At 40.1% G+C, this 15,687-nt stretch overlaps 1 protein-coding gene across 10 annotated transcripts in view; it reads right to left on the bottom strand.

The window, feature by feature from the left end:
• The window catches only part of TJP2 (tight junction protein 2), an 88,281-nt gene that overhangs the window by 20,110 nt on the left and 52,484 nt on the right, over positions 1 to 15,687 (bottom strand). For 6 of the 10 annotated variants that reach the window (XM_034773400.1, XM_034773399.1, XM_034773396.1 and 3 more), the window contains 7 exons: positions 10,547 to 10,600; positions 6,958 to 7,082; positions 5,004 to 5,106; positions 3,546 to 4,185; positions 1,697 to 1,800; positions 1,324 to 1,477; positions 31 to 142 (listed from right to left, as the gene is read on the bottom strand). In XM_034773400.1, the coding sequence (XP_034629291.1) occupies positions 31 to 142; positions 1,324 to 1,477; positions 1,697 to 1,800; positions 3,546 to 4,185; positions 5,004 to 5,106; positions 6,958 to 7,082; positions 10,547 to 10,591 (1,283 nt within the window). In that variant the 5' untranslated portion in view covers positions 10,592 to 10,600. Of the gene's footprint in view, positions 1 to 30; positions 143 to 1,323; positions 1,478 to 1,696; positions 1,801 to 3,545; positions 4,186 to 5,003; positions 5,107 to 6,957; positions 7,083 to 10,546; positions 10,601 to 14,806; positions 14,894 to 15,687 lie in introns of those variants that run through there. The other 4 variants (XM_034773394.1, XM_034773391.1, XM_034773392.1 and 1 more) reach the window with 4 other exon arrangements.

Genomic DNA, 15,687 nt, shown 5'->3' with positions numbered 1-15,687 from the left:
AGTAAGAAAAAGAAGAGTAACACTTCCTACTTTGGCTTTTCCTTTAGTTTTTCATTGGAGGAATGAGAGTCAAAATCAGAGTGATGCAATTTTTGGTCATCTTGAGGGGAGCTTGATCGGTTGGACTCAATTTCGGAAATATCTATTGAGAGAATAGTACAGTAAGTCTGTTTAAGATATTGGTCTTCAATTTCATTGCACATTTATCCACATCTACTTACTTGCAATAATCTAGATACAAAATATGAAGTATTTATAAACTATCCCCACTCTGGAAAAAAAGATTTGACTGTGGCTGAGGCTTGAAAGAGAAGTGACCTGCACCTCTCAGAGCTTTTGTCTCCCACAAAATATTTCAGGAAGGTTTTGTAACATCCAGAAAGAAATTCCAAGGAGCATCAAAAGCAAGTGTAAACTTTTCCCAACTATTATTAACATCCTACTGGTTTGAGCTCTTGCCTAGCTTTATTGTTATAGAAATAAGAGAACTATAAAATGAAGAAGAGATAGTGGTTGCGAAGAACTGAAACCGAATCTTGCATAGTAAAAGATTAAATAAAAGAAAATGGCTTGTCTGTCATTACCCTCCCCAATTTCTTCTTTGGAAGTCCAGAGGGTTCACTGTTAAACAACATGAAGCTGAGCTGTTAAATGTCCTTCAGAGAGAAAAACAATTTTCCCTGTAGCTCACAAATTCAAGCCACAACCCATTCTCAGCAGCTCCAAGAAGCTGCACTGAATATTCTCACACCAGAAACACACTTCCTGAATCAATTAACAGCATCATGTTTCCAGTGAAGCACCAGCACCCTTCCCAATGCAGGTTATGCTTAGAGGGACTATTCATATGAAAAAGATCCAGGAAGTTGCTTGGAGGAGGCTAAACTAAGCCCCCACGACTGTTGATTCCATAATTCTGTCTCCTTCCCTGGAATGTTGGAAGGAGTGGAAGTGTCCTTAGAGTGAAATAAAACTGAGCTCATCCCACCATTGTCATGAATCGGGCCTTGTATTAAAATGACTTTCCTTCTGGCCATGGTGAGTTGGGCTTTGCTTTGTTTAGTCAACATTACTCATGAATCAGCTAGAAAGGTCACTGAAAGACACAAGGCCTGCTGAGTGACTGAAGGTTCTTCCTACACCAAAGGAAAAGGGTTTGCTGCTTCTTTGTCTTTCTACAGAATAGCTGCAATATAGGTACCAATCAAATATGGTACTTGCATTACCACTATCCTATGAGAAACACTTTATATAAACAGCTTCACTTTCTGTTTTTTACAGGGAGTAGAACTGACATTACCTTTTGGCCCTAAGACACCTCACCTTCTATTTCTGAGTCACTGTCATGCAATGAAGGGATGTTGAGCAGTGTCTGTTTTCTGTCCCTGAGGACTACCAACTGGAGTTTTCCTCGTGATTTCTCAATCAATTTTCGGGCATCAGCTAGCGACATATTCTCTGTCACTGTACCATTAATCTGTACATATGAGGCAGAAGTACTATTATAAGCAAACAATTAAGAACACAAATGGCAATAAGAAGTCATGTCAAAGATCAAATCTGCTCATCCCCTTTCCAGTGAGCAGATGTTCTAATTAGGTTTTCAAATAAAACAAAACAAAAAAACCACCTCAGCACAGAAAGAAGCATTGTAATAAATATATGCTGCTTCAGCATGCCTTTGTCCACAACACACCTTGAGTATTATGTCTCCTTCATACAGATTACCATCTTTAGTTGCCAGGCCAGTACTGGTCATTTCTTTTATGAAAATCTGACTTCCAAGTCGGAGACCATACTCTGGAAAAGGAAGAAAAAAAATTCACAGCCTGTAGTTTGGCAGAATGAGTAATTGTTTACATCTAATAACTAGGCTGTGTACACATCAACCACAATCACATGCAACACAGCACATTATAGTAAAAGGGAATCAGGCCCCTTAAGAAGCAGAGGTAACATGGTAAGACTCAAGGACGGGACATCAGTCCTACACTCCAACGGTCTCACATTTCACTTTTGTAAATCACAGGTTTTTGTACCTAATGGATCAGATTCTCTCCTGTGCCATATTCTGCTAGTGCAGGAGGCTGGGGAGGGCAGTGGGGGCATCTAGGGTGGCATTTATGGTTCCCCCACTCTCAAATGGTAGTGGCTCGTCATGGCACCAACTTAGGATAACTTAGCATAGCCCCTAAGAGACTACAGTATTTGAGAAGTGGAGCCATGGTCCCTCCCCTCCCCAGATACACCCCCTACATTGGGGGATAGGGAGGGAGTTGGCTCTCTGGCTTTATGCCAGTACAGTCCCATCGCCAGTGGAGTTGTCAGCAGGACAGCTGTTGCTAGATTCCTGCACAGCTCCAGCAGCATAGAGGGGCCAAAACCACTGTATTCTATTTTAAAAAGTAAAATATCTGTTTTGAAAGCAGCCTGTTCTAGAATTGTCAAATTAAGCTATTTTCCCATTTTCAACACCATCACATACAAAACAGGCTACTACAGCTCTGAATGGTCATGGTGTTTTTGTACCACCTGTTAGCTACGTACGAACTTCTTAAGCAAAGTCGTTAAACAGATTTTCTCTACATGCACAGTACGTATCTGTGTGTGCATTATCTTTACATATGGGAGCATAATTTTTTTTTTTTTTTTGTAAACTCATAATGAAAGTGATCCTGTCATGGGCAAAATTAATTTTTATTTAAAAAAAACAAAACATAAGCCTCCCCCTTCCACCAATGCTATTAAGATAGATGCAATGGTGTGTTCCAGATTTAGAAGAACAGGTTTGCTCCTATGGAGAGACGATTTACAATATGCTAAGTGCCCCCACGCAGTGGATTTCTATAAATCCCAGGAAAACAGGATTTATAAAGTGAAATGCTGACACAACCCAATCTAAAGTGTAGTTTTGTTGCACGACATATGTATTTTTGTGACGCTATTAAAATCATCACACACACACACACACCCAGGCACCCTCCAATGTTTTGCTAAAAGTTTATTTTTTAATTACTTTAACGATGAATGAACTAGTTCTAGTTTGAACCAAACCCTGAGCCATTAGAGGTGCATGTATCAACCCATTTCACCCAAACTATACTTTTGTAAACCTCGCCTGCCTTCCACTAAAGCAAATAACCTAAGCCAAACCAAACACTAAAAGACAGGATGCAGCAGGTTCTCTTTAATCTGTAAGTGCCAGGTATAAATTTAACTTTGGTGTAAATTTAACCATGATCAAAGTCGTGGATTCCATCAGAACTGGAAGGGTAGTGAGCTCATAGGAGGAATGAGCGAGAGTGCACAGTGACCCAGAGAGACTAGAGCAGTGGATGGTACAGGCAAGGAGGAAGTCCCATGTCCAAGGACAAAGAGTAGATGGCACCCACACACAACGGTAAGGGAGTGGAGGAGGAATGTAGGTAAGCAGTTGTACGTAGAGTATTAAAGCCACCCACCCAATAGCCAATGGAGAGAACAGCATTTTCCCCTTAAATCTATCCCTTCACCAGAAGCGTTGCCTGCCTCCCCCCCACAGCTACCTTCATTCGGTTTGCTTTTTGTTAGGAGAACACTGATAGGTCTATCTTCTTGTCCTGGGTACTCATGTTGGCGTCGTGGTTCAAGCAAGGGGCTGTGGGAATTCAGTCTGTCTCGACTATGACTCCTTGCTTCCTTGTCGTATCTAGGGTCAGGCTGATGTCTGTGACTATAATCCCTGGGTGGGCTGTAGTCACCAGCGGCACGTTCATAGCCATCATCCCTGTCGATGCTCCTGCCCCTGCTCCGGTCTCTTCTGCGTTCTCGGTCCAAGCTTCTCTCCCTGTCAATGCTCCTGCCCCTGCTCCGGTCTCTTCTGCGTTCTCGGTCCAAGCTTCTCTCCCTGTCAATGCTCCTGCCACGACTTCCATCCCGGCTGTAGCTGCGTTCCCTGCTGTGGTCTCTGCTGTAGTTGCGCCCTCTATCTTGATCTCTTCGGTAGCTCCTATCAGGGCTGTTTCCCCAGCTTTGACTGCGACCTCCATGGCCACTATGCCAGCTCCGATCACTATAGCCACTTCGAGCACTCCTGCCATCAAACTCTGCTGGGTCATCCAGTACATCAAAAGCTCTATCATCATGGTCAAGAGAGGGGCTTCTCCTTAGAGCGGTGAGCTGCACTTTCCGTGGTCTTTTCACTACCTGTTTGTATTAAACACAAAACAAAAACAAAGAAGAGCACCTCTCTCAACATCCATTTTAAATCATATTCCAAATGCTGAAAATCTCAAATGCTAGGTCATAAAAGCAAGAGCCTCTAAGCAACTTATTGTTCAAGAAGCTTTGTTTTCAAAACACTGTGAAGTGATATGGTTAAAATTCTATGTCGGTTGTTAGAAACATCCCCTTAGTTTCATCCATCTAAACAGAGCAAGAGTGGTTTGGTTTTTTTAAAATTGCTTTAACGGCATAAGTTGATAAACAAAGTAATTTTTTTTAAAAGCTTCTAAAAACTGTGCTGTGCCCAAGCAAACAATACTCTCTACTTAAGGGAGGTAAGAAACACGTGCTCAACCTGTTTAGATGTAAACTCTTTGGAAAGGAACTGTACATTGTGTGTCTTGTACAGGGCACAGCATGTTGTCTCCATCTTAATAAATAAATAAATAGGCAACAACAGAGACATTAACCGTGGTTGGTCATATGGTTAAGACACTGCACTAAGATTCACGAGATCTGAGCTCATTTTCCTGCTTTGCCATAGACAGGCTCCTTGTGTTACACTGGACATGTCACCTAATCCTTCCCCACTTGCTTCTGTTCTCCATCTATAAAACGGGGATAATATTCTCCTCTCCCCACATACAGTTTTGGCTTTTTTATTTAAATTGCAAGCTCTAAGGCATGGAAGGTTTTACTGTGTGTATGAACTAGTGTATACACCTAGCACAGCGGGTACTGATCTTGGTTGGGGTTATAAGTACAACTATAATGCAAAGAATTAGTAATTGTTAACTTACAATGGCAGCCACTTTCCCACTTTTTCTTAACTGCTGCACTGCAAAAGAATGGGGAACATTTTCCATTGGGGTCCCATTAACCATGACCACACGGTCATTTTCTCTACAAAAGAAGTACATGATGGGTTAGCACGGACATCCTTTAATTTTCAAATTGAATTCCACTTTTGTTCTGAATGTCCTGTGCATTCACTAACAAAAAACAGAACACAAGCTATCCTTAAACATCCATATTAGTTTATATAAACTGGAAGAGCTTAAATAAGGCCACATGCTGAAGGCTTCTTCCAGTTTTAACAATTCATTAATTCTTGGTGGTTTTTGGTTTAAATGCCTCTATGTGTGATTGATCGATGTGCTGATTCCAGGATTCACAATAACTTACAAGACAAGGTGGGTGAGGTAATATCTTTTATTGGACCAACTTCTGTTGGTGAGAGAGAAGTTTTTGAGCTACACAGAGCTCTTTTTGAGGTCTGGGATGGGTACTCAGACTGTCACAGCTAAATATAAGGTGGAACAGATTGGTTAGCATAAGCATATACAGGCGAGTCTCATCTTACGCGGGGGTTCCGTTCCGCGGTTAGCGCGTAAAACGAAAACCGTGTATAGTCAAAATTACATTGAGTTGAATGGCGGGCGAAATCGCCCGCACTACAGGTACAGTATTAAAATTGTTATTTTTTTCTCTTTTTTTGGTTTTGCCGACGATGTAAAGCTGAAATCGCGCATGTTAAATGCGCGTAAGATGCGACAGACCTGTATTCCAAAGGACCATTCAAGGTCAAATGGCCGTTAACACCCCTCCAGTTATAGAGAGGAAAGACGCGTGTGTGTGTGTGTGTGTGTGTGTGTGTGTGTTATAGATTGTTGTAATAAGCCATAAATCCAGTGCGTCTATTCAGTCCATGAATACATGGCTACAACACTGTAAACAATAACTTACAAAATCTGTTAAGGATCAATGGGTGCATTCTTTTAAACCTTGACACACATTTTAAGAATTTTACCTCCAGCAGAGGTTTCCACAGCCACATTAGAACTACAGCCTTTATTCCACCTGATGCTATAGCTTGAACTGTTATAGCCACAACATTCCACAAATGTTGTCAAGAACTGTTTGGCAAGGTAATCGTACAGTTCTCCTGCCCACTCTGGAAGAAGATTTTTCTGTTGTAAACCAAACGTGCTAGCCAAAAATCACACTCTGGACATTAACCCCTAGCTAATCTAGGTGAATATGAGCAACTAGCTAAATTTTACAGGGAAAAAAGATTAATCTCTGGGGGATGTGAACAACCTTTTTTCTATAAAATTTCTCACCACTACAACTCCACAAGTAGGTCGCCATAGCATAGATAATGCCATTGGCATTTTAACTTCTGTGTTGTCTGACCCTGGTCACAGCAGTTCTAGATGATGCTGTTGCTAAAACAGAGGCAGTCACTGTTGGCTGATCTACATTAGCATCCCCACATTCCTACGGCTGGTGGAGCTACACAAGCAGCATAAATAATGGAAAGTTTCAGGAAAACAGATTTAGTGCAGACAATGCCTAAATGAAGACATCATGCAATCATATTAAATGTGGAGGGAAATTGCTTCAGATATTGTTGTGTTAAGGGCCAGCATTTGAAAGCTGTCAACAAGGACACTATGTATGTGAAGAAGGCTGCCATGAGAAGTAATGTCCTGCTAAAGTTTTTTTCTTAAAAACACACAAAGAAGACATGCTTATGTATAGAACAATACAATATACCACCATTAAAGTAGATTAACTTGTTTATGAGATTAAAAAAAGAGGTATGATTTCATTTAAAATATGGACAGTTGACACACAAGTCTACAGAAAGAAACACCCTGGATCAAGTTGCTGGGGCAGGCTCTCAAATCAAACCTGCACCTTTATCTGCAAAACATTCCAGACATGGAGGATATAAGGAAGCACACTTACTGAAGTAATCCATCTGCTGGGCCACCTGGGAGGACATCTGAGATAACTATGGACGTTTCGCCATTTTCAAAATGAGGATTGTCTCTGCCACCGGAAACTGCAATCCCAAACCCTCTTTTAGAATCCTAAAAAAAAACAAAACAAAACAAAAAAAAAAACCCCACACATACATAAAACAGAACTGAACACTATTATATTTCAACATGGAGACAGAGATTATGATTAAGCCAACAGACTGTCATCACAGCAACACTCACTTTAGATAGGAAAATGCAGTTCAGATGAAGCGTTGCACAAACTAGAATGAAAAAACAATCCACGAAGTAACCAATTTGAGGTTTCCATCGTGAAAGTCAAAAACCAAGCAGGCATGTCATCCTGTGACCAATAAAAATGATGAGAGGACTCGCTGTTTCCTGTGTGATCTCTTGTTTTTTCCCCACTAATGCTAACAATTCACACTGAATTAACCGCCAAGTAGAAAGCTGCAGTTGATTAGAATGCTCGAGACCCTGGAGCAGTTTTTTCTAGCAATTAACAACTGAACATGCAACGCTATCTAAATTCTAATTACTACTTCATGAAAGGGACTATGCAAAATTGTTGCTGATAAAAAAAAGAAGAAGCTACAAATGTGAACTAAGTGTCTGGTGTCACCATCCACCACCCCCAAGCAGTGCATTAATAGATCATGAGGTACCTATGCCAAACCTGCCTCTGAAGGAAGGGTAGGTTGTCATAACATGGGGCTTTTGGAATGCTTGAATGTGAAACAGAAAAGCATATACTGGGGCAATGAAAGAGGAAGCAAGACTTGTATCAAAACCAAAACACAAGAAAATCCGGAATGCAGAGCAGTACAACAGAGAGTGAAATATATATATATATATATATATATATATATATATATATATGGACACACACATACATACGTGCGCGCACACACACTCTACACTCAGAGTGTGTGTGTGTGTACACATTCTGACTGATCATTTAGTACAGCTGGAGAGCCAGCAGCATCTGCTATACTTAAAGGAACAATTTAAGTCACATTTCTGTCTGGTTTGTTTAAAAAAATACCTAGAGTTACTTGTTACATCAAAGTTCACTATAACTGAAACATTAGAGAAGAAAATAATTTTTTCTCTCTCCATTTTTTCAGTTTAATTTATGTATTTCACAGCCCTTCTGTGCTAGCCATACTCCCACTGACGGCAGTGGCAAAACTCAGTTCTCTCAGTAGGAGCAGGGGAAGGCCAATAAATAGTTGTATGAAGTTGATTGGAGTCACTGAGCCTTGGTTGACACTGGCCAGGTTCAGGAGGCCTCAGGCTAAAAACAGCACAGAATCAAGACTTGATCCACTGACAGAGCTAATGGAGCTTGTTATCTCAACAAGCTCTAGACCATTTGGGCAGCAGCCTTAGATGGTATAAACTGACAACTTGGCCCAATGGAGTTGTGTTGATTTACACAAGCTGAGAATCAGGCCCTTTGGATTTATGTATTTATTTATTTATTTTGCTAAATGCAAATTTAAGATTGCATAGTAACTTAATCAGCAAATCAGGGAATGCAAGGGAACAATGTTAACTAAACCATGTTGCGTATTACAGTATTTTCTAGTCTTGTTTTTCCAGTTAAATGTGTACTTTAGTGTGGATATAACAAAGTGTAAATGTACTGTGTACCATCAAAGGCACATAGGATGTGAAGTGCATCCAAGTAAACATTTCTGTCCAATCCCCAACTTTTGCATTTCTTGACTGAATTTAACTATTGTATTTAAGAGTGGGTTTTTGAAGTAGTTTTGCATTTGTAATAATTAGCACAAAATTATTACATTTATATTCATGGAAAAGAATAATTTAGATGTGCATTACACACCCGCCCTTCAGAACTGAAACCACCGGTGATCTGGTTGGGAATGTCCTCTGGATTTTAAATCTGCCTTTACAACTCCAAGAAATGAAAAGTTACACGCACTCCCTTTGTGGGGCCATACAGATGTGTGCTCCATCTTCTGTAGCAGATAATGAACACTAGCAGGTCACTGCATGTAAGATGCATTATTTCCCCAGAAAATTACATTAAAAGAACATTAAGGTTGCAAAGCCAACCACTCAAAATTTAGGAAACCAGAATTAAGGCTGCCTGTGCAACCTTATTTTTGCCCCCCTTATGTGTATGTATTATGATACAATCTTTAATTACAAGATAACATGCTATTTTTGTAGACTCTTGCCTTATTCAGGGCACAGGAGGGATGATGCTCTGTGAATGAATTAGGAGTTGTGTTGTGAAGGAGGCTGTTGTCTGTAGGACCTCTCCCTCATTTGAGCAGAGCAGGCAATAAATTGTAGGATAAGTAAGCTGCAACCTTTAACTGATCCCTGGCCATCCAAATGGCCTATGGGGGCCAGAGTCAGGCAGGACAGAGAGAGAACATCATTGGAACTGCTCTATTTTGCTCCGGGGCCTGGAATATCCAGGCAATGCAAAAGTGTGTAGAACCATCCTTGTAATCCCCCAAAATGTACAGAAATAAAATTTGTTTTCAAAAGATAGAAATATCTGACATTGCCTTTAATAGAGGAAAAATGAGAGTTGTACATGTTGTACTATTCTCTCATGTAATAGCAGCACATGCATTTGATAATTATGATTAAGACTAAGATTTAGTCATGGGTATTTTTAGTAAAGGTCATGGACAGGTCACAGGCAATAAACAAAAATTCACAGTCATGCCCTGTCCATGACTTTTACTATAAATACCCATTACTAAATCTCTGCTCCTGGGCCCCACTGCTCCAGAGGTAGGGGCTGACTGCCTCTGGTGGCCCGCTGCTCTGAGGCCCCTGGAGACTGCTCTCCTGGCAGCCTCTGGGGCCACAGCCCCAGCCACTCCTGGGGCCACTGCTGCTTGGGCAATCCCCAGGGCCGCCCCTGGGACTGATGCTCGGGCGATCCCCGGGGCTGCTGCTCCGGCTGCCCCTAGGACTGCTGGTGCTTGAGCACTTCCCAGGGTCAGCCGCATCGGCCATTGCAGCTGCATGGAGGTCACGGAAAGTCATGGAATCCGTGACTTCCATGATCTCTGTGACAGAATTGCAGCCTTAATCTTGATTACAATAATTTTTACATCAGATTCTACTCTTCAGTATAATGGTATACATTTTCCATTGATTTCTCAATGTATTTGCAATGCAGCTCCACATCTGAGATTATGAAGTACTCCTGGTAACTGTATCTGCTAACAGAGTTATCCTGTTTTTGTATTATGTTAGTCAATTACATATTTATCTATTTGGCTGGTACATATTGCATTTAGACCATCACTACTCAAAACTGAACAGTAATAAAGATGGAATTTTAATGGAGTCTTTTCAAAATAGATTTAAAAAAATCATGAGAATTTTGTGATTACCCAGCACTGAAAAAACCTCAAGATGAGCAATATCCATTTTGGACAGCAAAAATAACCAAGTTTCAGCTACAAATAGGTTAATAAAAATTGTAGTAGCACACGTTTAAAATAAAAGCAGCAATAGAGCATTTGAAAACTAAAAATATAAACACAAGCTCTCACCTTTTGTAAGGTCACAGTGTACTGTTCCCATATCAGCTCTTCCATGCCTGGGGCCTGTTACACAAAAACCAAAAAGCAATTAACCAACAAGCAACATAAACAAATAACTACCCCCAAAATAAAATCTGGAAGATCCCATTTCAGAAACTGTTGAAACAACTATTTAAAGTATTCGATGGTGTCGGCTACAGAATACATTTGTTTTTATGTCAAATGACAATGAGACCAACCGAAAAAAATTGGAGAGGGACTATATATTAGAATTTAGCAGGTTATATGTATATGCACACCTTTGTGTGTGCACCCACATACGTACGTAGATACACTCTGGTAACACCCTGTGCAGTGAACATTCCCTGGGCCAATACAAAATAAAATTATAACATATTGCCATTGACTGTCTGGATTCTGAAAATGGACAAAATATTGCAAATTCAAGACCAAGGGCAATTTAGAATACATTTCTAATCAATGACTGGAAATCTGACTTTTGAATTCTACATCATAGTTAATAAGATTCCAGTACTAAAAAGAGTATTTACAAGTGGAAACCCCCTCCCCGAGATGCTAATTTAGCAGCAATAAGTTTTAGGAAGGAAAAAAAAGCATCCAAACCTAAGAAAATAAGAAAAACTCAGCACTGATGTTAGACAGCCAGGGTAACAGACTTGGCTGGATTACATCTCCCAAGATGCACCACGGTTTCCCTTCTTGCTGAGACGCTGTGGTGCATCACAGGAATCACATGGCTGCTGCGCACAGAGGAGATGTAATCTCTGGCCCACAGAGAAAAATGGGAGCATGAGGTACCCGAACTACCAATCCCGTGGGGCACCAAAGTAGCATTTCTGAATGGAAATTTTCTGTTTATGAACAAAAAAGATGTTCACTTCAGTTTTTCGACTGAAAGTAGAATGTTTCATGGAAAGCAAAAATTGCCAAAAATTCCGTTACACAAAACCCAGTTTCCATAGAAAAATAATTTAAATAGAACTTTGACCAGCTTTGACAACTAATCAAGAAAGGGGTAGAACTGAAGGAAGGAAGTATGTAAGTGTAGTGTTTTTAGAAGTACAGTTAACTACAATAAGTCCACCTCTATTAGACTATCCCCATCTTAATTAACTATTTTGAAGCGTACCCAATTTTTCCAGTACAGTTGTTTTATTGCAAAAGCAGACCATTAAGCACACAGTTGTTTCTGTTCTCTTGGATGGTCAAAGACCCCATGAAGTGCCACAGGAAAAGAATCCACACAGCTGATGCTGGGTACACCTGAAGGGGACTAAGTGGTCATGTTTTGCTATGGGGTCACTAGATGAAAAAAGCTTATAGTTCCTGCTCCAAACATTATTTAAGGAACACCCAAACAGTTTATAATACAGAAATACATCTTAGCATACACCAATACAAGCATATTTATATTAATAATGCACCAATACTGTCTTTCTAAAAATGGATAGCTAATCTAAGTTTTCTAATTCAGAAGTTAGCAGATCCTACAAATCAAGATCTAGAACTACAGCTAGCAAAAATACACTATAAAAGTCAAAGAAGAGGTTTTATGGAGGAGAGGAGCTAGTGTTAAAACCTATAGAAATAAATATTTTTAAATAATCTGTCTTCTCATCTAGCCTAGTGACAGAGAGACAATGACAGAGACAGACAGAGAAAGAGTTACGGAGTTAAAATCATTACTATTAAAGCATTCTTGCCCTGGGTTGAGTAGATTAACCTACTTGCTGAAACACATGGTCAGTGAAATCATCATCTATCAAATAATGGTGCTTCCAGCTATTCCCATGTCACCAGCTGGCCAGTAGAACTAGACAGTTAAATTGCTGCTGCTAGTTGCTACTTTGTTGTCTCTCTCTACCTTATTCCAACATGTGGGAGAATCCCGCACAGAAAAAAATCCTTGGGAACTGATGCATCTTCTGTTCTGCTTTTCTAGTTTGTTTTTTAAACTATATGCAGCACTGGCTTGGGGGCAGGGGATCTCAGCTGTCATTTCCATCTAGCAGTTTCCCTTGAAGAGAGCCTTAAAAATGTGAGCAGATATCAAGTGATCTCTAAAATTGGAAGGACAAGCAGCTGGGCTCAATTTCTGCAACAACAGGCTGTGGGCTAGTAGTGGTAAAATTTGAAAGGACTCCTCCCACCAAACAGCCAAAACATTTTTAGTGTAAAATGAGTCAGTTAAATTTGGTGTATATTTCAAACAGTCTTACTGTCCCTCCCCTTAAGATTCTGAGGCCGGCCCTGGGTATATTAAGGTGTCCAGTGGTGGAGAGGAAAGGAATAGACTAGCCAAGGTCAGAGGAAGCAAGCTGACCTAGGGAGAAGGCTCCATGTTTCAGAACACAAGCCATGCATGACAACACAAGGACTCTGAACAAACCCTGAGCCAAGCCCAAAGAATGCTCTAGAGTGATGAGGAAACAGAGGCAGGGAAATGCACGTAGGGTTTATTATTAATTATTATTATTTTTAACAGATCTGTACATGTCTCGTGATTTAATAAAGAGCAATTCTGTGATAGATTTCTGGGCAAAGTGTCTGTATTATATGCTATACCCACCATGTGGCCTCTTGAACATGTAAACTTTGGGAAGAGTTCTGGGAGAAGGTGTGTAAAGATACAGCAGTATTCGGAGGGGCTAGCACTGGTTCCGGGGTCTGGGCTGGGGACCACATGGTCACAGCTGTCAGGACAGGGTGCTAGACGGGATCTGCACCTTGAGACTGTGGCTGGACTTTGTTCAGACTCTGGAGGCTGAACACCCAGCAGCGAGATCTCTTCACAGCCATCTGGTAGACTGCCATCAGTGGAGCCTGAGAAGATCAGTGTCAGTGGAAAAGGACAGTCATGCTTTGGGTACGTCTTCACTACCCGCCGTAGCAGCGGGTAGCAATCGATTTATCCGGGATCGATACATCGTGTCTCGTTAAGACGTGATATATTGATCCCCGAACGTGCTCACCGTCGACTCCGGAACTCCACCAGAGCGAACGGCAGTAGCGCAGATGACGGGGGAGCCGCGGCTGTCGATCCCGCGCCGTGTGGACCCCAGGTAATTTGATCCAAGATACTTTGACTTCAGCTACGCTATTCGCGTAGCTGAAGTTGCGTGTTTTGGATCGATCCCCCCCAGTGTAGACCAGCCCTTAGAAATATGTTAGCTGGTCATGAAAAGAAATTAAGGGGGGAAAAATCTATTACCAAGATAGGAGAACTAGTTCTTGACATACTGATAAAATTACACAAGCTATATAATGCACAGTATTGAATGGTCATCCCTGGTAGTCTATCAGGCCCTGAAAACATCTGCACTGCCCTAAATCTCCAACTAATAATCTCTTGAACATTATAAAATGTACTGCTGCTTGCCAGTGCTGAGATGCTAACCAATACTGACAGATTAATGGAAAGAAGGAGAATGAGAGGGAGGGAAAGACTACGAATGTTATAAATCACCAGCTGAGGAGCTCTGACTGTATCAGAACTAGGATTTAACCCTCTATCACAAGAACAAAATTCCTGCTTTGTTAGAAATCATTATCCTAAGGCAGAAGATGGGTCTCTACTCTAAATGCACCAAGAGAAAAGCACCTTTTATCCTTGAGACTTTTTCATGTCATTGGCTAGCTGTAAAGAAATGCAAAGGGAGACTATGTTTTTTGTTTCTTTTAAAAAGTCTCACAGGAACACAATGGTTACTGCATTACCCACACACAGAGAAAGAACTGCTGACAAGAGGCACAAGCAAAAGAAATGAATCCTATTTATTTATCAAATTACTAAAAGTAACTATTTGGTGAGTTTACTCAGGTTTTCCTTCAACTAGAACTGTGGTGTTTTCTATATAAATGAAACTTACTATAATTAACCAATATGAATTCAGTAGTGACTTCAGCCAGTACAATACTTCTAATTAAAATATCACTATCAGGATTTGTTTAAATATTCATGGTGCTCAGATACCAAGGTGACAGATGCCTTATTAATAGCTAGAATAGATGGATCAGTAGTCCCTTCATTACAAAACTATTCAGCGGTGGAAATTTTGAATGACAGTTTGCTAGAATAAAAATTACACTGTGTACAGAACACACAACCCTCGCGAATAATTATCACATATTTATACAATTTCTTATTACTGAGTTACCAAACACACACTTTAAAAAATAAAAAATAAATACCTGGGTATGAAAGTTGAGGGAGGGCTTATAACAAGATATAATGTAAAAACAACTCACGTGCCCTTTTAAAATCCTCAACTTTTGCACTGCATGTGCCCACATTCTCTGTAGAGCTTGAGCTGTCTTCATTGTCGCAGGGTATATCATCTGTTAGGGGACTCTGTGCATCCCAGTCTTTTCATCAGTTTCCACCACTCAACAATGTTATGTAATTCTAATACAATAGTGGCCTACATACTCAACAAATCCTGCTGTCATTTCACACAGTAACACATCAAAACACAAAGAAGAAAAATCTAATACCTAAACAAACTCCACTTATGAGACACAAAAACCAATCTTAATTAAAGACAATTTTAAATGTCTCAACACAGATTAATATACAGGAGTTTTTTTAAATTCTAAATAGTTAATACTTATGATATTTTTTCCTATAAGTATACCTGAAACTTTAAGACAAGGTGTGCATTTGTGGTTATTTAAAAAGTCAGACTATGCTAGTAGTATTTTATATTAATAACCTGTGACTAGAATAAATCTTAAAGCTGAACTCTAGGCCCCAATCCTTCAAATTCTTATGGACCTGACTAACTTTATACAAGGGAGTAATTCCACTGAACTCAAGTGATTACTCATGTATGTAAAATTATTCATATGCATAAATACTTGCAGGATTAGGGCCTTATTTAGCTCCAGTAAACAAAAAGTGAGCAAAATAATATTGAAAAGGAACATCATGCCAATCTCTCAGTGACTGCCAATACTGTTTAGTTTTTTTCCTGAATACTAAATCAATAAAAACAGGACAAAAAGTTAGCAATACACCCTAAAGAGATCACTTTACTGTAAAATAAACTATCGGTCCATTATCAGTGAATGCTGTAAACTTTTGCAGATTTATACCTACAATCTTTCTTCCTAGGCTTTATATAAGAAAG

Source organism: Trachemys scripta, chromosome 6 (genome assembly GCF_013100865.1).
Source record: "Trachemys scripta elegans isolate TJP31775 chromosome 6, CAS_Tse_1.0, whole genome shotgun sequence".
NCBI lineage: Eukaryota > Metazoa > Chordata > Testudines > Emydidae > Trachemys > Trachemys scripta.
Note: the sequence above shows the minus strand (reverse complement) of the source record. Positions and strands in the feature narration are given on the sequence as shown.